At 35.4% G+C, this 21,935-nt stretch overlaps 1 protein-coding gene across 1 annotated transcript in view; it reads left to right on the top strand.

The window, feature by feature from the left end:
• TBC1D22A (TBC1 domain family member 22A) overlaps positions 1–21,935 on the top strand; it is a 146,600-nt gene that overhangs the window by 13,672 nt on the left and 110,993 nt on the right. Inside the window, exons 5-8 of the mRNA XM_048301101.1 lie at positions 7,554–7,624; positions 11,665–11,793; positions 12,941–13,003; positions 18,543–18,657. Coding sequence (XP_048157058.1) covers positions 7,554–7,624; positions 11,665–11,793; positions 12,941–13,003; positions 18,543–18,657 — 378 coding nt within the window. The remainder of the gene's footprint in view (positions 1–7,553; positions 7,625–11,664; positions 11,794–12,940; positions 13,004–18,542; positions 18,658–21,935) is intronic.

Below are 21,935 nucleotides of genomic sequence, written 5' to 3'. Positions count from 1 at the left end.
GTTTTAGTCACAATGGACAACTACTCTGGAGATGTAATGCGTGTTTGCAGTTAACTGAGAAAAACTTTTGTGGATTAGAGGTTAAGGGCTAGCGTTTTACAGGAATTTGATATAATAGAACCTAATGTATAGCTAAACTAAAATAATATTTCCAATGCAACCGCTGGAGTAAAGACTCATAATTAAATCAGTAATAGCTGCAATTTTTTTAAACATTCAGAGTAGGATTTAAAAGCTTTTCTCTTAGTTCTGCTTGAAAAGAAGAAAAAAAAAAAGAAAAAAAAAAAACTGTTTCAATAGCATTAATGTAAAAATAAAAACAGTTGATGATGCAGAGAAATTGAATGTTTTGGGAGAACTAGGGAGAACAACATCTGCTTCTGCCACAGTTGTTCTCTGTTACTTATCATCATTTCCATCACTGGCTTCACTTGTTGCAGGTCTTAGCAGTTTCAAGAATCTTCCTTTAGCCTTAGTTTTCCTAATCATTTGCTTTCTTGTACCTTCTAACACCAACCTCATCTGCTTCTGCTTCTCTGACTTTTTATGTGAAATAGCAGACAAGATGTACTTTCCTACTCTTTTCTAGCAAAGGCTCTGAAAAGGACCTTACCCTGTATTTACAAAGGTGCATTGGACTTTATTTCCTGTTCCTGCAGCATTCAGAATAACTCTTTGTTCCATTGAGAAGATTAAGGGCCGTGTTTGATTAAAAAAAAATTAATGAAGTGCCTAACAGAGCTATTATTCATTTTGAAAACCAGTTGCTGTGGTTGCCATAGTAATAACAAGCCCTCTGTTAAAGCTATTTTCTATATGTACTGCCTGTATTATAACATGCTGTTGGGGGAGCTGGAGTTCTTTGCATCTATGCTTTTGAAAGAATCTTCCAGCTTTGTATAGTTAAAATAGCCAAGGAATTTATGTTATAGCAACATAGAACATGTAAATCTAGTTTATCATATCTATCATGGAGTTGCTCATGCAGGCCATCACTTCATGTAGCCATTTATAGTAACTTCAATGAAATAACAGCTGTATCAAAAATGAATAATACATACATAGAAATTTTGAACTCCTTTAATATTTCTTATTTTTTATTCATTTGTAATGGATAGAATGATGAGCTTGTAGTTCCAAGAAAAATACTTGTAGACTTGGTTGTTTGCCCTCATGTGTTTTAGGTGTAGTGGGTAATAACTCCAGTAATTGCTTGTACAGTTGAAGGCTGGTAAACTAATGTCACGTTTTCTTTGTAAAATGCCCCATGAAATATTTATGGAATATGAGATGTCTTTAAATCTAAATTTAGTAAAAGGATACTGTCCTAAGATTTCTGTTAGAACAATTGCTTTAAACTTTTTCTTCCTCAGAGAGAGGAAATGTATATATAAATGTATTGTAGTAAACCAGATAAAACAATTTTGTTCTGAAATCAAATTAATCATATTAATTTGAAGCATTTTCATACCACATTATCCTGTCATGATAAGATATCCTAACCCAACAACATTTCTGTGAAAGTAACTGCTGTTTCCTGAGCAGAAGAGATGGTTGACTAGTGCAAGCAAATTGAGATACTTTTCGTCTAAAATCTATGGGGATTTATAAATGTTCTTGTACTCATTGGTCACAGAATTATATCAAATAATGAGGCAGCTGAAAGACAGAGTAACAGTTGGGGTTTAAACTGTTTCTTCAGAAAGTATCCTTTCAGTTTCGGACAGAGTTCATAGACAGGGTTTTACAAAACTGTTTTTGGATCTGTCTAGTTTCAGCTTGTTCTTTGCTCACACTTTTAACAAGTGATCATGTCTGTGATTAGAATTTATACAAATGGTCATTTTCAAAATAATAGTTCTGGAACTTTAAGAAAATATTAATTGTATTGAAACAAGAATATTTTTGCAGTACTATCTTGATTGAAAATATGTGTCTGATTCATAGGTGCTACTAAAACTCTTTTGTAGAAAGCCTGTGCTTGGGAACATGCTCAACAGCACACAACTAGGATGTCTAATTCCTTGGGAAATCTACAAGGGGAAGGAGATACTCTAATGACAATTCATTGAAGTTATGCTTTGACTAGAGAATGTAACATTTCAGCCAATGACAAATAGTTTAATAATTAATTATTTAATACAGATCAAGTTTCAAATATAAATACAAGCACATTTCCTTGCTGTTTTCAGCATCTTGGTTGAGGATGGATTTTTTCTGGCACCTCAGTTTAAATCTTGCTAGCTATGAGGTAGACATATTTAGTCAAGTATGTTTTTACAAGACAGCAGTTTCTGAGTTTGAAATTTTGTCACCTGTGAAGCTGCATTCTAGGCAATAGAAGTTAATAAACTTACTGTGTGGTTGGAGTCTATTTGTACCCTACACAGCCGAAATGTGGTAGCTTTGGATTTGTTTTGCAGTTTCCCCTAATTTCATTCTTTCCTGTTTGCCTTTATTGAAAATGAAATTTAACAGTATAATAGCCACGGTCTAAATTTGGGGGGACCTTCATTGAAGGTAACTGCTTTTTATCATCTTAATATTGTTTGGCTTGTGATTTTAGGTGTCAGTGGACCACCTTTCCTATGAAGACAGGCTAAGAGAGTTGGGATTGTTCAGCCTGGAAAAGAGAAGGCTCTGGGGAGACATTGTTGTGGCTTTTAAATACTTAAAGGGAGCTTATAAGAAAGATGGGGACAGATCTTTTGTCAGAGTCTGTTTTGATATGACAAGGGGTAATAGTTTTAATCTGAAAGAGAGTAGCTTCAGACTAGATATAAGGAAGAATTTTTTTACAGTGAAGATGGTGAAAGCTTGCCCAGAGAAGTTGTGAATGTCCCATCCCTGGAAACATTCTGGGTCAGGGTCTCGGACCAACCTGATATAGTTGAAGATGTCCCTGCCAATTGCAGGGGTGTTAAGCTAGATGGCCTTTAAAGGTCCCTTCCAACCCAAACTATTCTATGAACTCAGTATTTTAATTCTGATATATAAATGTTTGAATGATTTCATTCCAGCTCTTTTTTTTTTTTTTATTTAAGACCCTAGCGTCTCAAGGTAACCTGAGAACTGGAATGCAAGTATTTCAATTATGTGCTGTTATTTGATTTTTAGGAACTTACCTGTTGAGTCATTTGTAAGAACAAAACCCATCTTCAGGACAGTAATAGAGATGCTGTAGAATTTAGTTATGTATGTCTAATAATATGCACATGTAATTACTGCATTTTAACAGCAGTATTAGAATTTAGCTTCACTGACAGTCTTTTATGTATTTCTAAAATGGTACTCTTGTGTATATGCTTCAATTTTTTTTATCACTCTTATCACCAGAAGAATTTTTTATTTTATGCTGTAGTAGTGTTAGATTAAGTCTTCTAGGAGTGACTTTTGTCCGGCTGTTGTAATTGTTGTTGGAAAGGGCAGGGTTCTTTGTTTTCTTTACTCTTGGTGTTGCACCATCAGAGGAAAGCATAATGTGAATTGATGCTTTAGCAATAGCGACATGGGAGGGTCAGACTATGTGCTTTTGGGGTTTGCTACTACACCTGATAAGAATTCTTGCATAGCCCCTTTGAGTTTTACTGTGTGCTCTTTGTCACTGGCAAAATACTAGTTGAGTTCATGTCGCAGGTTCGGTTTGTAACCGGGCGGAAACACCAATTTAGTGTAGTGGTTTGGTCCAAAATACTCATTACTGTTTATCTGCTGTGAGATAAGAATTAGGAGAAATGCAAAGCAGGCACCAAACTTGAAAGAATATAAAGCAGTTTATTAACAGGCCTAAAAGAGGAAAAAAAAATTATACCACCTTCAGAACTCTCCTCCTCCCCCCACCTTCCTCCCTTCTCCCCCTGACAATGTAAAAAGACAACCCTTAAGATATTCAGTCTGTTTACCACTTCCATAATGACCTTGTTCAGTCCATTTAGAAAGAGAAGTCTCTTCTTGCTCATGCTATGAAAACATTATCACAACGAGACAGCCGCCCACTTCCAAATATTGTTCAGTCCATTTAGGAAGAGGAGTCTCTCTGCCTGCGTGTGAGTCCCTTCCCCCGACTTGCAGCTTTTCCTGCAACTGCTTTCGAGGGTCCACTCTTGAAGTTTTTTGGGGTACAATTTTAAGGTTGAGCCGTTCAGAAACAAAAACAGAGGCCCTTCTCCTTCCCTGGGAGCAAAGGGTCTTCATCATCTTCATCTTTAGGACTATCTCTGGGAGCATCTCTAGGGACTGAGGTTTTCTCCTTTCCCGTTTGGAGCAAAAGTCCTCATCTGGTTCATCTCTCCCTGTCCAAACTTCTCATGAGATTACAGCTGCTTCAGCATCTGCCTATCTCAGCACAGATGCTTTTGCTTATGAATTGAACACTCCACCCCCCATATCTTCATGAAATTACAACAGGATACTCTGATATATCATAGCTTCACAACAGAATTTCAGCTTTAAGCATCTCCTCTCTCTCTTCCCTCAAGTTTTCAGCTCTTCACAGCAATAAAAAGGGTTAATCTCACCTCGGCCTTGCAGCTTTGCAGCTGGAATGTTGAATTTTTCTTATCGAAGTGGAGAGGGGGGAGAGCCGAGCCGCTCCGGCTGCCCACGGCAAGGCAGTGGGGGGGGTTCCATGGCTGGAACAGGTCCATCGGCTCCAGGATGGCTGTGGCCCAGCCCAGCCTGGCCCAAGCAGGGCCTGGCCGGGCCCGCTGGCCCCCACTCGGGGCCCGCAGCCACCTGTCCCAACACCGGAAACGAGAGAGAGCTTGGAGGGGGAGTTTGCCTATTCTTAAATGTGGATCACAGAGGTGGTCACAACTTTAAGTGGCTTAGGGAATTGTCCATATTCAAACTGGCCAGCTGATAGGTTCTATCAGTTCCCAGAGGAAACTGTAAGCACCCCTTAGCAAGGACATCCCTTCCGGGACTATGCTTGCTAACCTATGACAACTCCCAAATCCTAAATTATAGATAAATAGAGGATCGGTTTCAGATAAGTGTTATATTGTTAAAAAAAGATGATTTGTCCTTGGTTTTTACTTCCATGTCCAGTGCTGAGATTTCCTTCCAGAAGGAGTGGTCCTTTGGAACCCAGTCCCGTAGGATATGTGTGTTATTTTTCAGAATTAGACGATAACCCAAGCTATCCCTAATTAAAGGAAATGTATGTTCATTGCAGAATAGCATCAGGAGGGGAGGGAAAATAAGCTCTGTTCCACTTTGTTTGTGTATTTCCTATCTTTGGCCTTAAATGAGTTACTTAAAAGTAAGTGGAATTTTTGTACTGGGTGATTTGGGATGATTGTCACTCATTTAATCACATGCTTCACATTTCTGATTGTGACAGTAAATTTGCATATTTTCCTGTTTTGTACTTTTTTTCCTTTACGTGGACTGTTTATAGAGGTTGGTACCTGTGTTTGGGCATGGATTCCTTTTGAGTTAAGGGTTGAGAAAAAAAAAGAAAGGTGAAAGATCAGAGTTCGGTGGGTATAGAGTTGAGAATGGACAATTGATGTTACTAGGAAATAATAAAAATAGTTGCTGAGTTGCAATTTATTTTCTATTTTCTGCATATATGAATTACATTGTTTGTGAACAGTATGGTTGTGTGTAAAGGTAGCCAAAACTTGAAACTTGAGCAAAATGATTGTGTAAGGAAGTAATAAATTAATGCACAAGATGCGGATTCCATTTGGTCTGGACACAAATAGATTAGATCCAGTAAAACATATTTGTTCATAAATACTGCACAAGGAGGAGTAGAGGAGGAAGATGCACAGCTGGAGATTTTGCTTTTGAAAGCTTTGGGCTTTCATTGGTATTAAACCAACTGGAGCTAACTATCATGGTGGAAGGGAAATACATATATAATTTGTAGATTGTTTAGTTAAGGCAGATATTACCTCTTTTTTAAAATTGTTTTTGTTCATAAAGTATACAAAATACCATTTTTATACTCTTGTTCATATTACATGTTTACTTTGCCTTTACATTTTCTGACCAATTCCTGCCTTTTTGGCTTTTAGAAGAATATAACCAGTGGTACTGTTACTTATGATGTAGTGCTTGGTATCATGGGGATTTACTTGGCATCAAATCATGTGGAATTGAAGCTTGTTGCAGAAGTGGTAGAGGCTGCAAGCCAATACTGAAGCTGCTTGGAGGCTGAGCAAACTCCCTGGGGTGTGGAGAACTATGGTAGGTGATGTGAGAAATTGCTGTATGTAACAAACCACAGTGTGAGAAGCTGACACAAGTTGTAGATAGCACCCTATGGTGTTCCTGGATTTCACAAGTAGTAAAGAGGGAATTGTGTGAGAAATGCCCGAACAGTGCTATTGCATGGAGAGGAGCACTGTGGACACTTAGGGAAGTGCGGTGTTACAAGATCAATGGTGCCTGATAATCATTTCAGAAATACCAAATTTGGGTATAGTAGTAGCAAAGCTGGAACCATGAAGGGAAGAAATAATTTGAGTGGTTTGTTAAATGGGTGCCTGATAATCATTTCAGAAATACCAAATTTGGGTATAGCAGTAGCAAAGCTGGAACCATGAAGGGAAGAAATAATGTGAGTGGTTTGTTAAATGGGGGCAGAGAAAAGGAAGTAGAAGTGTGCTGGAAAAAGAAGGTCAAAAAATGGGAAACAAGTTGTGTGACCAGGTGCTGTCTGGGGTCCCTGTTGGGCAGCTTGTGCATGATCATCACAGCTGGAGTCTGATAATAAATTAAATTTGTTTCAGTTGCTTATTGCATTTTTTCCCATTCAATCCTTGTGTTTGCAGTGACAGCATACTCATGATGGAATTGTATTTGTTGTGCCAGCCTGTAACTTTTTGAATTTATCTCTTAATCTGTGTTTATAGTCTGTACAAGTTCTGCTTTCATTGTTTCTTTGAGGCTTTGGTTCACACTGAACTCTAGTAATGTCATATTTTTCTAATGTTACTGATCCTTTGGTCATTTTTTATTCTTCCAATGCCTCTCAGCTCCTTGAGATGAAGGATAAGGGAGAAATTTATTATGATACTATGACATTTCTTGGGGTTATGTGTATAAGCATGCTTTTGTGCTTTCTCCATCCAGGCATACTTAGTATGCAGAAGTACTGTGAACTTTTTAATGTTTTTTGAAAGCATATGCTGCTGCTCCTTATTTTGTGTAGACTTTAATAATATTGCAACTGCTTTACCTGCTTTGATACACTGTATTCCTTTCATATGTATCTCAAAAATACTTGGAAGAATAATACATTTATGTAGTAAGTGCCAAGTGAGACAATATAAGGCATGTATACCAAAAAGTAATGCTGAGAAATACTCCAGAAAGTTACCTTATCACACTCAGTACCTATTACCACAGGTGTCCCTATGGATAGCAGTTATCCAGTATTTTATTAATTCATTAGTATTGCCCTGTATTTCTAATTTCACTGGATTTTCTAAGAAGATGTGATCATTGTTGTAAACACCTTTGTGCCAATTTGAATATACCTCTGTATATAAATCGGTAGTAGTTTCCATGCTTCTCATGAAACACTTGTGTTTTAATAGATGAGTTGCGAAAATTGAGTTGGTCTGGCATTCCCAAACGTGTTCGTCCTATTGCGTGGAAGCTTCTTTCAGTAAGTTGTATTTTTTTTTATTCTTCCTCTGCATTTAGTAGTAATAGCTTTTGCAAGCATTGCAAATGATTTTGCATGAATTGTAATCAATCAGTGATGGTTGAAAACATGTCCTGTGCTGAATCGTAATGGAAGTTATGTTCTTTTACTCAATTTCAAGATTAACCTATCAAATTGATAGGAGGGGGATGAGAAGTAGTAGTAAATCATGTCAGCTGTGTATCTTTATTTTTCAGCCTGGCTTTCTATGAAAGAAAGGCTTGTGATAACAGTGGCCTCTTTCAACCAGTTTCGATGGAATGGTGGAGAGTTCAAAGACAAGTATATTCTTAATAGTTTTCTTGAAAATAGACACACAGTAGGGGAAGCAAATACTGTTGACATCCTACAAAAGGCTTCATTCTGACTTCACATTAAAATAACTACAAGAAAGGATTAGCACTGTAGTGAGGAAAAGCTGTGATAGGATCTATAGGGGTTTTTGGCTGATTTTTCCATAGTGCTTTAAGATGAGCAACTCTGAACCACTGTTGTGTCAATGGCTCTCCTGACGTCAGACCTGTGAGTTAGTCAGAGAGACAACCTCATTAAAAACCTAATCACGTTTTTGTAATGTGAGTTTTTGGCTGGCTGAGCGCTCTGAACTTTTCCCAGTGGCCAGAGGATTTTGCAGTGGCTGTAGCTTTAAGAGTAGATTGACTGAAGTACTGTGGAGCAGCACACAGAGGTGTTTGAGTTGGGGATCAGAGAGAAGCTTGTGGGATCTGTGACAGAACAGGTTTTTTGTCATCTTGGTGTTTGCACTATGTTTAAAAAGGTTCTTCTGCAAAAATACAGTGTATTCTTCATAGAAATATTTTTCATGTCAATCTTTTCAGCTATAGTGCTTGTGATGACAAACAGTTATGCATTTTAGCTGTTGTTTGTCTGCCTGTGGTTGGGAAAAGGTTTATGAGGATGTTTGTATTAAAAAGAAGCAGAACTCTTGTGATGTCTACTCTCCAGAGGCTATGAAAGACACTTTCTCAGCAAATCTTCATGCATTTAAGAACTGTTTAAAATTTGAATTATACACACACCAGTTTAACACTATTGAATTTTTCAGAGAGTAGACTTAAATAGCTTTGCTTTTTATAGAATAATTCCATAGGGAATGCAAAGTATTTACTTCAGATTGACACTGATTTCCAGTGACTGAAAGAATCTGTCTTGCTGATGAGTTCTACTAAATTTGCAGCTTAGTTCCTTCTAATGCTAAATGCAGATGCAGCTTAATGGTGGATATTCAAATATCCTGCTGTAATTGAAATTAAACATGGAGCTTACAATTTATTTTAGTTCTGTTTCCAAAGTTATCTGTGATTTTGGTAGTAAAAAAAGCATTTTTTTCTGTTGAAGTTTAGGATGTCTGATTTAAAATACTCAAAGTAAGAAAAAATAAGGCTAACTCAAATGTGACTTTGAAACACAGTAAGCTAAAGCATAAGCATTTCTTGAGTTCTGAATCAGAAGACTGACACTGGGGTTTAGAGAGTTGGAATTATGCAAATTATAAAAATATAAAGGGAGCTGACTCCTCTTGCTTTCTAGTGAGAGCATGGGCTTTCCAAGAGCTTTAACTTAATTCCATAAATTGATTTTAGTTTAATATTCCTGGTCTAGAAAAATGCCTAAGTGTAGCATTCTCCTGTTGCTTTAACCAACTCCAGGATCTATTTCAGTTCAATTCTTAACTTCATCTTGCCATAACCTCTGCAAAAAACCTGCTTTCAGATTACTTTTTTTATACTTTAGCAATTAAGTGGATTTTTTTTTTTTTTTTTATTAAGAGATGTATGAAACTATGGCTTTTTTCTTGTTTGTTTGTTTTTTTCTACCTCCAAATGGCAATATTTTGAAATCCTGCCATGATTTCTTATCTCCTATGTAGTCCTCATTTACTACATTTTGGAAACCCAGAGATGAGTCATTTAGTTATCATTACTTCTCTATACTATACGGCAGCATTTTCTTTCAGTTTTTCAGTTTTTTCACTTCAGAAAAGTACTTTCAGTTTTTGTGGTCAGAAGCTCCACCATGCTTTTTTCTGATGGTAACCTAATAGTGACTTACTGTTAATATATGTCCCGTGTAAGGGAGAATAATGGTAATCCCTGGAAGTGTTTAAAGCCAGGGTGGATGGAGCTTTGAGCAACCTGGTCTAGTGAAAGAGGGGTTGGAACTAGGTGGTCTTTAAGGACCCTTCCAACACAAACCACCAGGAGCTCCTGGGGATACAAGTGTTCCTAACAATCAAGTGATATTTTGATTAAAGATGAGTTGCAATACTGAAAAAACAACCAGAAAACTATGGTATAGTTTTATATTATAACTATAATGTATAGTTATAGTTTTAGTATATGTTTGTTTCAAAAGGATTCAAAAGTCTTACTTAAAAAGCCCAAACTTAATTTTTTTCAGGGAATGGAGTACACTTGGTAGTATCTGAGGCAAATGATGATTGTCTTGTTTGTAAAACCAGCATGTAAATTGGAATTTTAAAAATAAGATTTAGGAAAATGATCAGTTGAGATATTTATTACATAGTCAGCAGGTTAATAATATTATCAAATGTTTGATGAAGACAGTTTTTCAAAGGGAAAGCATTTGAAAATAATATAATACTCTGTTGATATTATGCATGTCTACTGATAATAGTATATAAAAAAAATTACATTATTTATTTTTAAAATGTAGCAAAAATGTTAAGAACGCTGTACCTAAACAGCAAGAAGAACTATGCAGGCTCTCCTCTTTTGAATAACAAAATTAAAGATATGTTTGCAAAAGCCTTTGGAGGAAATTAATGAATAAATGGATTAAACTCTCCCCCGGTTTATTTGCTGCTGATACGTTGCAAGCCTTCCCAACTTTTAAAAGTAAAACCTAATTTGTAAAGTGAACAGGAAACACGACGTGTCGAATTGAAAGATTAGTTCAGTCTTCGAAGCTGAATAATGGCAAAAAGACTTGCTGAGAATGTATTGGTGTCCTTCAAACAATCACATTTGATGTCATAAATGAATTAGTTTCTAATGCAACCAACCAAGATATCCTACAGGGAAAAAACCACAACTGTTGAGAATAAATGGGCTGCAGAATTCAATATTTAATACAAAACACTGGGAGAGGATATTAAATGTCAGACAAAGTCTTTAGGCAAAAGTGAAGCTGGTGGGATTTAAAGCGCCTGGAATCAGACACAAGTCAGTATATCTTAAAGGAATTCATTTTGCCAAAGCAAGTACCTCTTAAGGTATCTGGAATGTAATATGGCTTGTACTTATTCTGTTGTCATTATAAACTAAGTAATTAAAGTATACAGGAATAGCATTTTCAATGATTTTGATATAGAATCATAGAGTTGTGTAGGTTGGAAAGGACCTTTAAGGTCATGTAGTCCAATCATAAACCCAGCACTGCCAAGTCCACCATTAAACCATGTCCCTAAGGGCCACATCTATATGTCTTTTAAATACCTCCAGGGATGGTGACTCAGCCACTTCCTTGGGCAGCCTCTTCCAATACTTGATAATTCTTTCCATGAAGAAGTTTTTCCTAGTATTGAATCTAAGCCTCCCTTGCTAATGTATGTAATTCCTACTTGAAGGCAACTGAGTTAATACACATTGTTTAGAAATTTAATAAAATTGCTCCAGTACTGGCCACATAGAAATTAAGGAACTCACATGGTATTAAATTTACCTGAACTTATTTATTTAAGTTTTTCTCCTTGAAAGTCAACATCATCTTAGTATTTCTGATGAGAAATTGCATTTTGTAACAACAACAAAAAAAAGCAGCTGTTTTTATAAGGTGTTTGAATTTTTGTACAATTTGGAATGATTAGAAAGATAATTTAGTAAAGGATTATTTAGACTTGTGTAGGAGTACATGGCACTACATCAGTTTATTAGATCTCCTGTCACATGTAATCAAATGCCAGCAGTGCTTTTTGTAAGGCAGAGAGTAATATCCTTCTCATTTCGCTGTTTTTTCAGGGCTATCTTCCTGCAAATGTGGACCGAAGAGAAAGCACTTTACAAAGAAAACGCAAAGAGTATTTTGCATTTGTTGAACAATACTATGATTCCAGAAATGATGAAAACCACCAAGATACCTACAGACAGGTAGAACATCTATTGAACTGACTTTTATCTACAGAACATTTGCTAAAGGACTTAAAGATTATTTTTGAGCTTTGCTACTGTTTTCTCTGTGTCTTTAGTCTTACCCAATAGACAACTCTCTAATAATTTTCCTAAATTTTAGAAGCAAAAATATGAAGTAGTTTTGTTCTGAAATTTGAAATAGTGGATTTTGAATAGTCAGCTTTAGTGTTGCCATGGCTTTCTGTTTAAGAATAGTTGTATTTTCAAATCTTTCATCTCCTGCTCAGATCCTCTTTCAAATGAGTGAAGATGGACAGGGAAGGTACAACAGTGACTGTTTCTTACTGGCTCCATGCTTCTGCTTGAGAAGTTGAAACTGTATATGATGTGCAATAAACAGGGGTGTCAAAACTTTCATGCCCACCCAGATAAGCAGATTTTCTTGAAGTTTTGTATTGAAATGAGTAGTTTGTAACACTAAGTATAGACTAAGCAATGATACTTTAGCCTTCCTTGGGACAGAAAAAGCTAAGATCTTCCTTTCAGCTTCAAGACTAATCTTTAGTAGCAAGAAGTATATAGCATTAATAACATAAGGTACTCGTGAATGGAACCCAAAATCATCACTTGAACACTCTGTTGCATAAAACTCCTTTGTGAAGTTTGGAATAAAAGTTTAAGAAATACTGGTATTTTGTGCTCTCTTCTTGATTGTCAAATACATTAAAATAGGTGCTAAAAATCTGTTTTTATCTTTGGACAATTGGACTTGATGATCTTGCAGATCTTTTCCAACCTAAATGGTTATATGACAGTGGCAGTTGAGTATGACTTTATAGAAGCAGTAGTATGTATTTACTCATAATTATGCTGAGGTAATGAGTATTGCCAATATGATTATAATTTGCAAATAATTAAAATGTGAAATAAAGATCCTAGAATGTAAATACAAATATATATGTTTTTAAATTTTGCTTCATTGAAAGATTAACTTAAAGAATTGGCTGTATGTTTTGAAGTACAGTAAAAATCCATGTTATCCCAAAAGTAATGATACAATGGGATTACAACTAATAGTGTATACAAATAGAATTATTTAAAGTATTATGTTGTTTAGAAAGTGTGCTGTTGGTTCCTTTTACAGTATTCTTCTTTGTCTAATTAGATCCACATAGATATCCCACGCATGAGTCCTGAAGTTTTAAGACTTCAGCCCAAAGTAACAGAGGTAAGAATGATATATTTTCTTTTTGAGAAAACATTTTATTAATGAATCTGATATCACAGTTTAATTAATAATTCATTTGATTGCACTTGCTATTTTGACTTCAGAACTAGCTTAAAGAAGTAAAAAAAATGAGGATATATAAGTAGAGGCTAAGAATAGCAGTGTAAGTATGAGTAATAAAAGCAAAGGCACCTCATTAATTTCCTGTATTGAATCTGTCAGTTTTTATTGTGGTCTTGTGCCATTGAGGAGTTCTTTTTCCCTTTTTTACCTTTTTATATATTTTGTTAATTCTGTGTTTTTTAAGTAAGCCAGAGCATAGTCCTGTGGTTCCATGTATTTGTCAAAATCACTTAAGGTCTAGAAGTTCTTAGAGTGTTCCACATGGGAAATTCTCTATTTTGAATTTGTAGCACAACTGGTTTGAGTGCCTTATCTGATTTTGCTTCCTTGTAAGTTTTGTATGTTGAGTACACTATTTAAATGGTTTTACTACTGTTGTAATGATATAATTAATGTAAATATATAATAATGTGATTAAATATGTGATTAATGATAAATATATTAATCAAATTGGCCTATATTGTTGGGCAATCAAATCTCATGGGGTCTTTTCATTTTAAAGTATATAGGTCATAAATAGCATAGATGGTGTGGGTTATCCTCTTTTACTTATTTTGTTTAATTCAATTTATTCTCCTTTCTAATGGTTCTAGTTAGACCTTCAAATGTACTTCCTTGTGCTTCCGTTCATAGCATTATAGATCCAATTAGAACATCATCTGATAGTTCATTATGAAAACTTAAATGCAGAACTAGCTTTCACTTGGCTTTCCATTGTTGCTATTATTTGTTTAATGGCAGTGCTCTTGAACATGTTGGAGAAATTGGTTTGAAGAAATAGCCTAGTACAGCATTTAAAAAAAAAATACTATAAATATAGGGCTTTCCACCTGCTTTCTATGTAGTGGGGTTTTACCTGGGCTGTTGTAGGGATGAATCGAGGAGTAGTGTAAGTAAAATCAGGGGGTGGGCTTGCATCTGTCTTTTACTCTCTCTCTGATTTTAACCAAACCCAGCTTGCTTGATGCCAATGTACAAAAGATGCCGAAAGGGTCATAGCACCCAATTTCTCCCTGGTTTCTTTCTCTTGCTTTCTGGGTTTCTGGAGACCTCCCATAGCACCAGTGAATCCCTCAGCCCCACAGGGATCCTTCCCTACTCCCAAGGGCTCATGCAGATAGAGTGTTTTGTTCCCAGAGCTGATTCGTGTCTAGAGAGAGAGAAGATGGTGCTGGTCTCTGGTGAGCAAGTCACTCTCCCCTTTTAAGGTGAGATGGCAAGGTCTATAAAGAGGAGAAGGGAATCAGGGTAAGGGTAAAAGGTTTCAAAGGATGACACTGTGTGCGAAGCCATTGTGGTGGATATTATGGTGAGTTTTGTACAAACTTTTGATGCCACAAAGATTTAGAATAATGATACCACTTCTGGGAAGAATCTCACGTAGAATGAGGTGAAGAAACTAGTTGACAGAACTGGACAAAAGCACTAGTTAAAGCTTCAGAAAGACAGCACATGTATAAACCTCACAGTCTTCTGACTTAAATCTTGGAATAGCAGCATTTGGAAATTTTTGCTGTTTGTGGTGGTATCAGAGTCTATGTTGCCAAAGAACTTTTAATTAGCGTTAATAAGGCTGTTTTAATTTCTTATCTGAATTCGGAGTTTGGTTTCTATAATAAAATGTTGCAGTTTGGAAAAAGATGTTTTGAATCTGATGTGTGGAAATAACTAGTTATTATATGTTCCTTTTAAAATCAGTTTAAAGTGTTTATTTTTTATGGGAGTTATATAGATCCTGAGTGAGGGGAAAATAATGTTGGAGCGAGGACCTGACTAAAAATGTCTTAATAGTGGCCTTGAAAGAGAAGAACAGAGGAGTTGGAGGTGGTCTTTCGTATAGTGCAGTCAAGTTATTTTAAAGACCAGTGATTGTAAATTTAGTTTTAATAAATTTGATTAGCTAACATGGACTGGTCTAATTTATTACCTTTTCTTGCTTTAACTGAATTTTGTTGAAATGGAAAGCATGTGGCTGTGTATTTCCCATCTATGTTTGCATATTATACATAATAATTTCAAGAAAACTGCACAATTTAAAATAGTTTATAATTTTGTCCTCCCCTCTTTTTTTTTTTTTCTTTCCCTCCCCTACTTAGAAAACAAAAAGCAAATTTTCAAAAGCTTTTGGATTAAGGCTTTGGGGGTTTCAGACTTCCTCTGAGGTGACAAAACCCGCAAGTAATTCAATACCTTCATTTAAGCTGATGGATTTTTCTCTTTATTTATATGAATATAATTCTTGCTGTAATTATGAATGAGAGTTAAATTCAAAAGAGAATAATAGATTGGTAATGACATCTCATGAGATGTAGCGGTTCTTAGTAGAAAAATAATTCCACTTTTTGTTGCTGGTTTGGAAATCAAGAAGGGATCCTTTTGGGAAAGTGACCTTTTTAATGAGTCCTATTTGAACACAGTCATGAGTGCTGTATAGAAACTTAAATCAGTCTGCTGTTCAGGTTTTCAGTGCTCATTTTTTTCAATTCAGAACAGTAAATGAAACTTTATGAAAATGGGTAGGAAATTGAAAATGCTATTTCAGTGTGTATTTGAATTTCTGATTAGAGGCATTTGGGGATATTAAAGCTGATGTGCCATCACTAAGTGGTGCTTCCTGCTAAAAAATATAACACCCCCTCTTCCATCTCAACAAATCCAAACACCATCCCCCTCTTAGTTTTCATACCTGGATTTTAAAAATTTTTTTAAATCCATAGGCTTCTCAATTTGCAATGCAAACTTTGTATCCTGTCAGGTTCTGAGGAAACAAAAGGTTGGTGGTACAAATTTATGGATTATTTGACTTCACACATGCCTTCATGAAAAAACACTATAGTTTTTGCAGGGGGTGTTTTGATTGTTCTTACTGAATTGCCATGGTTTTTTGTTTGGTTGGTTGTTGACTTTGCACATTTTGCGACCCCCATCACACTATGAGTTTTAGCCTAGTGCGTAACCCTGTTCTACATTCTGCAGTTGCTACTTAAATAGGTTTCTCTAGTCAGCTCTATCTGATATTTGTTTTCTGAGAAAGCTATTTGTATTTGCAGTATGTTAAACATGTCCTTTTTCAGAAGTGAAACACAGAACAGTAACTCTGATAATGCTGAGAAACTACTGTTGCTGAAAGTAGAAGTGGCAATGGACAGAAGCAGGCAGAGTGGCTGTGAGCTAAGTAACCTTGCTAGATTGGCAGTTTTCCAATAATACTAAAAATATTACATAAACAACTGTAATTTCTTCAGGGTATAGTTATGTAAAATGTAAAAGCATGTTGTAAATGGCTGAATGTAAAATCTTTATACAGTTATTGATAGACAGTGAAACACCGCTGGCTATTGCTTAAAGGGCAGAGGTTGGGATTTTTTCAGTTTAATATGCAGTGCATATTAAAAAGCATGAGGTGACAGGACTAGCACCAAGAATTTGTAGCTAAAGGAATAAGCATCATGGCTAATGGAAGAAAGAGGCTTCTATGGAGAATTTACTAATGAATACTTTTCTTTTTGCCTAATCTCTGAAATCACACTTAACAAAAACTGGATCTCAGTTGTAGTTGTAATGGATCAGATGTGACCTCCCTTAAGGTTTGTTTTTCAGTGGCCACCAACATTTTTTTGTACTTGCTGTTGTTGAGTGTTTCCCCTGTTCTGTAAATTTTCAGCCAGGGAAACATAAGACCTGGAGATCAGTTGACTCTCAAAAGAAAGCCTGTAGAAGGATAGATGTTGGTATTTGGGACTTGTTTTCAAAGCAAAAGGTGCAAATACGTTTCAGCTTCGGGTAACTTATGTGGAAGCCTGTGATGAGACTTTCAAGCACCAGGATGTGAGTCCTTTATGCTGATACCTTTCCTTACTTAAAAATGACTGCAAGAGAGCTTTTAAACTAAATAATAAGATTTTATTTAAAATTGAATTATAACAGTCAACTTCTTAATCTAAGAAAAACTTAAAGTGAGATTGAATATAAATAATCCTAACTTCACAAATAACTTCCTCCACCTATTGCATGCTTTCAGGGCAGGTCTTTTACCAGCTTTCTTGAAGCCTGAGCATTCATTGACTTCTGGAGTTGCAGCAAACCACAGAATCCTTTGGATCCTTCCAAAATGTCTCCTTTTTTGTTAGTATTGAGTGATCTGAAGAACAATGTAGTTTGTGCTCTCATGAATGAGCAAACATTTTTTTGTTTTGGAAGATTATATATCCCTGATGCAATGCCTGTAGTTAGGACAAAGCATGTATGAGCTTTCACTCTGCTGCTTATTTGCAGCCTTTCAAGGGTACGTAATATCTTCAGAAACAAATAATTGAGAGGAAATACAGCCTGTCACAGACCTAAATGGAGTCAGAGAAAAGTTCTGTGATTTCCCTGCTCTCTACTCTTCTCATGCTGAGATGTGGCCTCATGAGCTTTTGCAGATCTTAAGCAAGCTTCAGTTTACAGAGTTGAGAGGGTGTGGCTCTGTGATATGGCAGGCAGTTGCCTTATTTCTGCGTTTCCTGATTGTTTTAGATTTTTTATTAACCAGCATTACAGACTTCTGGAGTATAAAACTCCACAGGGCAGTATTAGGCAGGCTTAACTGTTGTGGAATCTCTTTTTATGGGTATGTTATTAAAAAATCTAAACTATATCAAGTCCTTCTTTCTGTTACTTAAGAATAAAAAGAATACTGCATTAGTAGAATACTTCTTTCAAAGAGATGAAAAATGATGGGAAGATAATTTAATATTTCTTTCCCTTGAGAAAAGAGAATTTTTATATTATTGGAAAAGCTCCAGTGAATACATGCTACTTTGTATTAACTACTGTAACTGAATTATGTACCAGGTTGGTTTTAACATGTGCTAATACTCTGAAAATGCTTCCTTTTGAAGAACTGAGAAGCTTACATAGCACTGGGAGTTAGTTATGAGTACCAGTGTTCATTTGTGCTTGTGTATGCATGTTTTTTCTACTACTTAGCTTCATGATATTAAATTTATCTGCAAGGAGGTCTTCAACATCCTTGCGAGGGGAAGGAGATGGGCAGGTACCGACTTTTTTACTCTCATGACCAGTGACAGGACTCAAAGAAATGGCACAAAGCTGAGTTGGTGAGGTTTAGGTTGGATATTAGGAAAAGGTTTTTCACTCTGAGAGTGGTTGAACACTGGAAGAGGCTCCCCAGGGAAATGGTCACAGCACCAAGCCTGAGAGTTCAGTTGTTTGGACAATGCTCTCAGGCACATGGTATGATTCCTGGGGTGTCCTGCACAGGACCGGGAGTTGGACTCAGTGATCCTGATGGGTCCCTTCCAACTCAGAATATTCTATGTTTCTACAGTGTTTTGATAATTTACAAGTGTCTTGTTTAAAATGTGTTCATTACTTGTTAAATTACCTGATAGCTTCTTTACCTCTTTTTCAGATCTTTGAAAGAATTTTGTTTATCTGGGCAATACGTCATCCAGCCAGTGGATATGTTCAGGGCATAAATGATCTTGTTACTCCTTTTTTTGTAGTCTTCGTTTGTGAATATATAGGTAAGATTTGTCTTAATACTAGATTATGAGTTAGTATTGGTTTTGAAACATCGTTTTCATTTTAATCTGACTAACAGTTTGGATGAGCTAATCAAAGCATAGATTGATACATTAATTTTATCATAAATGTTTGTAATTATAAATCTGTATCGCTTTAAATATATACTGAGAAGCAACAAGATTTTAAGTAGTCAGTGAAGTTCAGGAATCATCTTGATTTCTACTTAAGCAGTGTTCATTGTTTTATTTTCCCTTTCTCTTTTATGTTTTTTGTGAAAACTTAAAATTGTACATATGAACTGGACAACACCAGCAAAACAAGAAAGAAAAACAAAAAACCCAATAATGCCTGATCCACAGGAAAAAAAAATCACCAAAACAAAAAAAGTAACCCATGAAACACAGATATTGTGGGGAAATTAAAGTGAAGGGAACCTATTAAACTGCATCTGTGACTGAAATAATGGCATCCTGGAATTAGGGTCTGAAAATTAAGACAACAGTAATCAAATTTCTCTGTTTAAGAACTGTGCTCTTCTGAGACTTACAACATTAGTAATGATGGTAGTGTCAACAGCTCTATTTGTGTTGAGTTTGTGGCTTTATGTGTAAGTATACTTTTGAAAACATAAACAACTTAGATGTGGGATAAATCTTAAATTTACAGATTTGTATTTAAATTGTTATAAGCATTAAGAGAATGACAGATTGTTAATAATTCACTAATAACTTGGGTATAACTATGGATATAAAAGGTAAGGTTTAGCAGTAAAAATGACGGTGTTAATCTGGATTGAACTAAAACTGTTTTTCTTGTGCTTGTGTTTGTCATACACACATACAGTGAAAATTCAAGTGTGTATGTAAACTTGAACAATGCATTGTCTGGCTACTTCAGTAGGGCTGCATATAGTGGATTCTTCCTACCTGGTCTGTGCAAGATATCCATCGGTGTATTAATCCAGATTGATTCATTTTAATGAAGGACAGATTATCCTTGAGTGGATGATATACTATCCATTTATTCATTTGCATGGCAACAGCTCTGTTGCTTTTTCATTTCTTGTTTCATAGGGGGACATTTCATTGCTAAGCAACTAATGAGAACTACTGCTGCTTTCTCCCTAATCATCTCTTAAGTAGGGTAGAGGCCTACTCCTGAGAGTATTTGCAGTTTCTGCCTTTTACTTCCTCATTTGACAGATAATGAAAATGTTCTTAATGATTCTAGAACAGTAGGGTCTCTAGTAGACTTTAGGGTTGCTAATTGAAATAAGAAGTTCAAATGAGATGTGATTAGAGAATTGATATTCCATGTTAAATAGGCCATTTAATTAATATGGTAAATAAGTTTGTCTTTACCACCAACTTACATTTGGAGATCCTGGTGATTGTTAATGTATTTGCTGCTTTGTCAGGATTTTCATATTGGAGAGCATAGCTGTTCCAGTAAGTGTTTGATGAAGAAAGACAAAACTTGGAAACTTTCAACCATAAAAGATAGTTGGGGGAAATGTATGAAGCTCAGAAAACTGTATTCTGAAAACTCATTGAAAAACTAGTATCTACATATCATAAGAAAAACAGCAAAATGAAGTTTTTTTTTTTGTTTTTGTTTTTTTTTTTTCTTTTTTTTTTTTTTTTTCTTTTTTTCTCCAATATAGTGGTGGTCATGGTTAAGTGCTAAGAGCAGTTATTTCCCCCAGGGACATATAAAAACTTTCAAAGATTTTTCTTTAAATAGCTTTTTGATTTGAATCTTTCTAATATATTCAAGTTACACTGAGTGATGCACTCAAGTTAGAATGAATAAATGAAATGGGGACATTGCATTTGCAAAGTACGTCAAAAATCCTGTAATAAAATTATAGGATTCAAAATCAACACTGTGAATTGGGCTTTAGTAATTTATATAGAAATAAACACAGAATTGCAGAATTTTCCTTTCAAAAATGTTTGAAATGCTAGTGCATTTAATATTTACTTCAATAATATTCTGTATTTATTTTAGATTTTTACTTGGATCTCATTTCTTGGTTTTATATGAATATTGGTTTGTACATTAAGCATCTTTATTTATTGCTATCTTTTCGCTATTGACTTTTGTACTTTTCCTAATTTAAAAGAGCCCTTTTTTGCTGCAGTTCTAAGTCACTTGGATCCTAATTTATACAGTTGAAAGTGATAATACTTTTATTTTAGCTTCTTTCTGTAGTAAAAAAGTCCTAAAGAATTATTAAGAATTAATAATAAATTCTTATGCTTAAGAATGCCATTAATAATAAATCTGTGCTGATTAGGTCATCTGATGGTACATCCTGGTAATGTTTAAACGCATTTGCAGTTTTGTCAAATATTTTGGTGGGAGGAAAGCCATGTTTATTTTAGCTTTACGACAACTGAGAGAACCCTTAATCCTTAATCTTGCATAACAAGTGTGTGACATAGTTATTCTAGTGATGGGAGTCTTTTTGCTCTGCTAAAGACCTCTGCAAACTGGAAAAGTTTAAAGAACTTCTGAAGATACAGATAGCATGGATGAAAATGCTAATTTACTTCTCATTCAAATCTGAATGCCATAAAGGAGGTTTTTGGGTGTATAAATAAGGACTGAAGTCATAGATATTTTGATTGTTTAGTATGGATTGTGGTACCTAATTTTGCCACATAGATAAACACATGTAGACTATATTGAGGGATTGAATGTAGGAATTGAGTATGTTAAATGTTCAGGACATTCTTTCAAACTTTCCATCAGTATAGTGATGAAAGTGTAATCTGGTAATGTCTCATTAGTTTCCACTCTGCAATAAAAGCAGAATGCTGTTGCATTTTCAGCAAGATAAAACTTAATTGTCAAACCAAGTCAGGAGAGGAAAAACCATAATTAAAGAAAATTTCAGAAGGGGGTAGATACTGGCCCCTGCTGGAATACAGTAGTTTCAGTTTTGAATTTCTGGTCTAAATTAGGAGGAGGAGGATTTTAAACCTTAGCTTTCTTATACCAGATAATTTTGTGTGTTATTCTCAACTTTTTTTTTTTTAATTTTTTCTCCTCATGAAAATGCTAGCAGTATTTAATCTTATTTGTCATATTGTAACAGCCTCTTTAGAAATCCAAACACTAGAGGTGTGGGAAAACTATTCTGGGCTTACTTCTAACCTCCAGTGTGACATAGCAGCGTTGTAACGTGCTGTCAGAACACACGCTAACACTGTCAGGGCAGTTTTCCTGAAAGCCCTATGTGTTTGTAGCATATTAGTTTGTGTCAAAATGA

The sequence above is a fragment of the Corvus hawaiiensis genome, chromosome 4 (genome assembly GCF_020740725.1).
Source record: "Corvus hawaiiensis isolate bCorHaw1 chromosome 4, bCorHaw1.pri.cur, whole genome shotgun sequence".
Taxonomy (NCBI): domain Eukaryota; kingdom Metazoa; phylum Chordata; class Aves; order Passeriformes; family Corvidae; genus Corvus; species Corvus hawaiiensis.
This window is presented reverse-complemented; position numbering and strand designations above follow the sequence as displayed.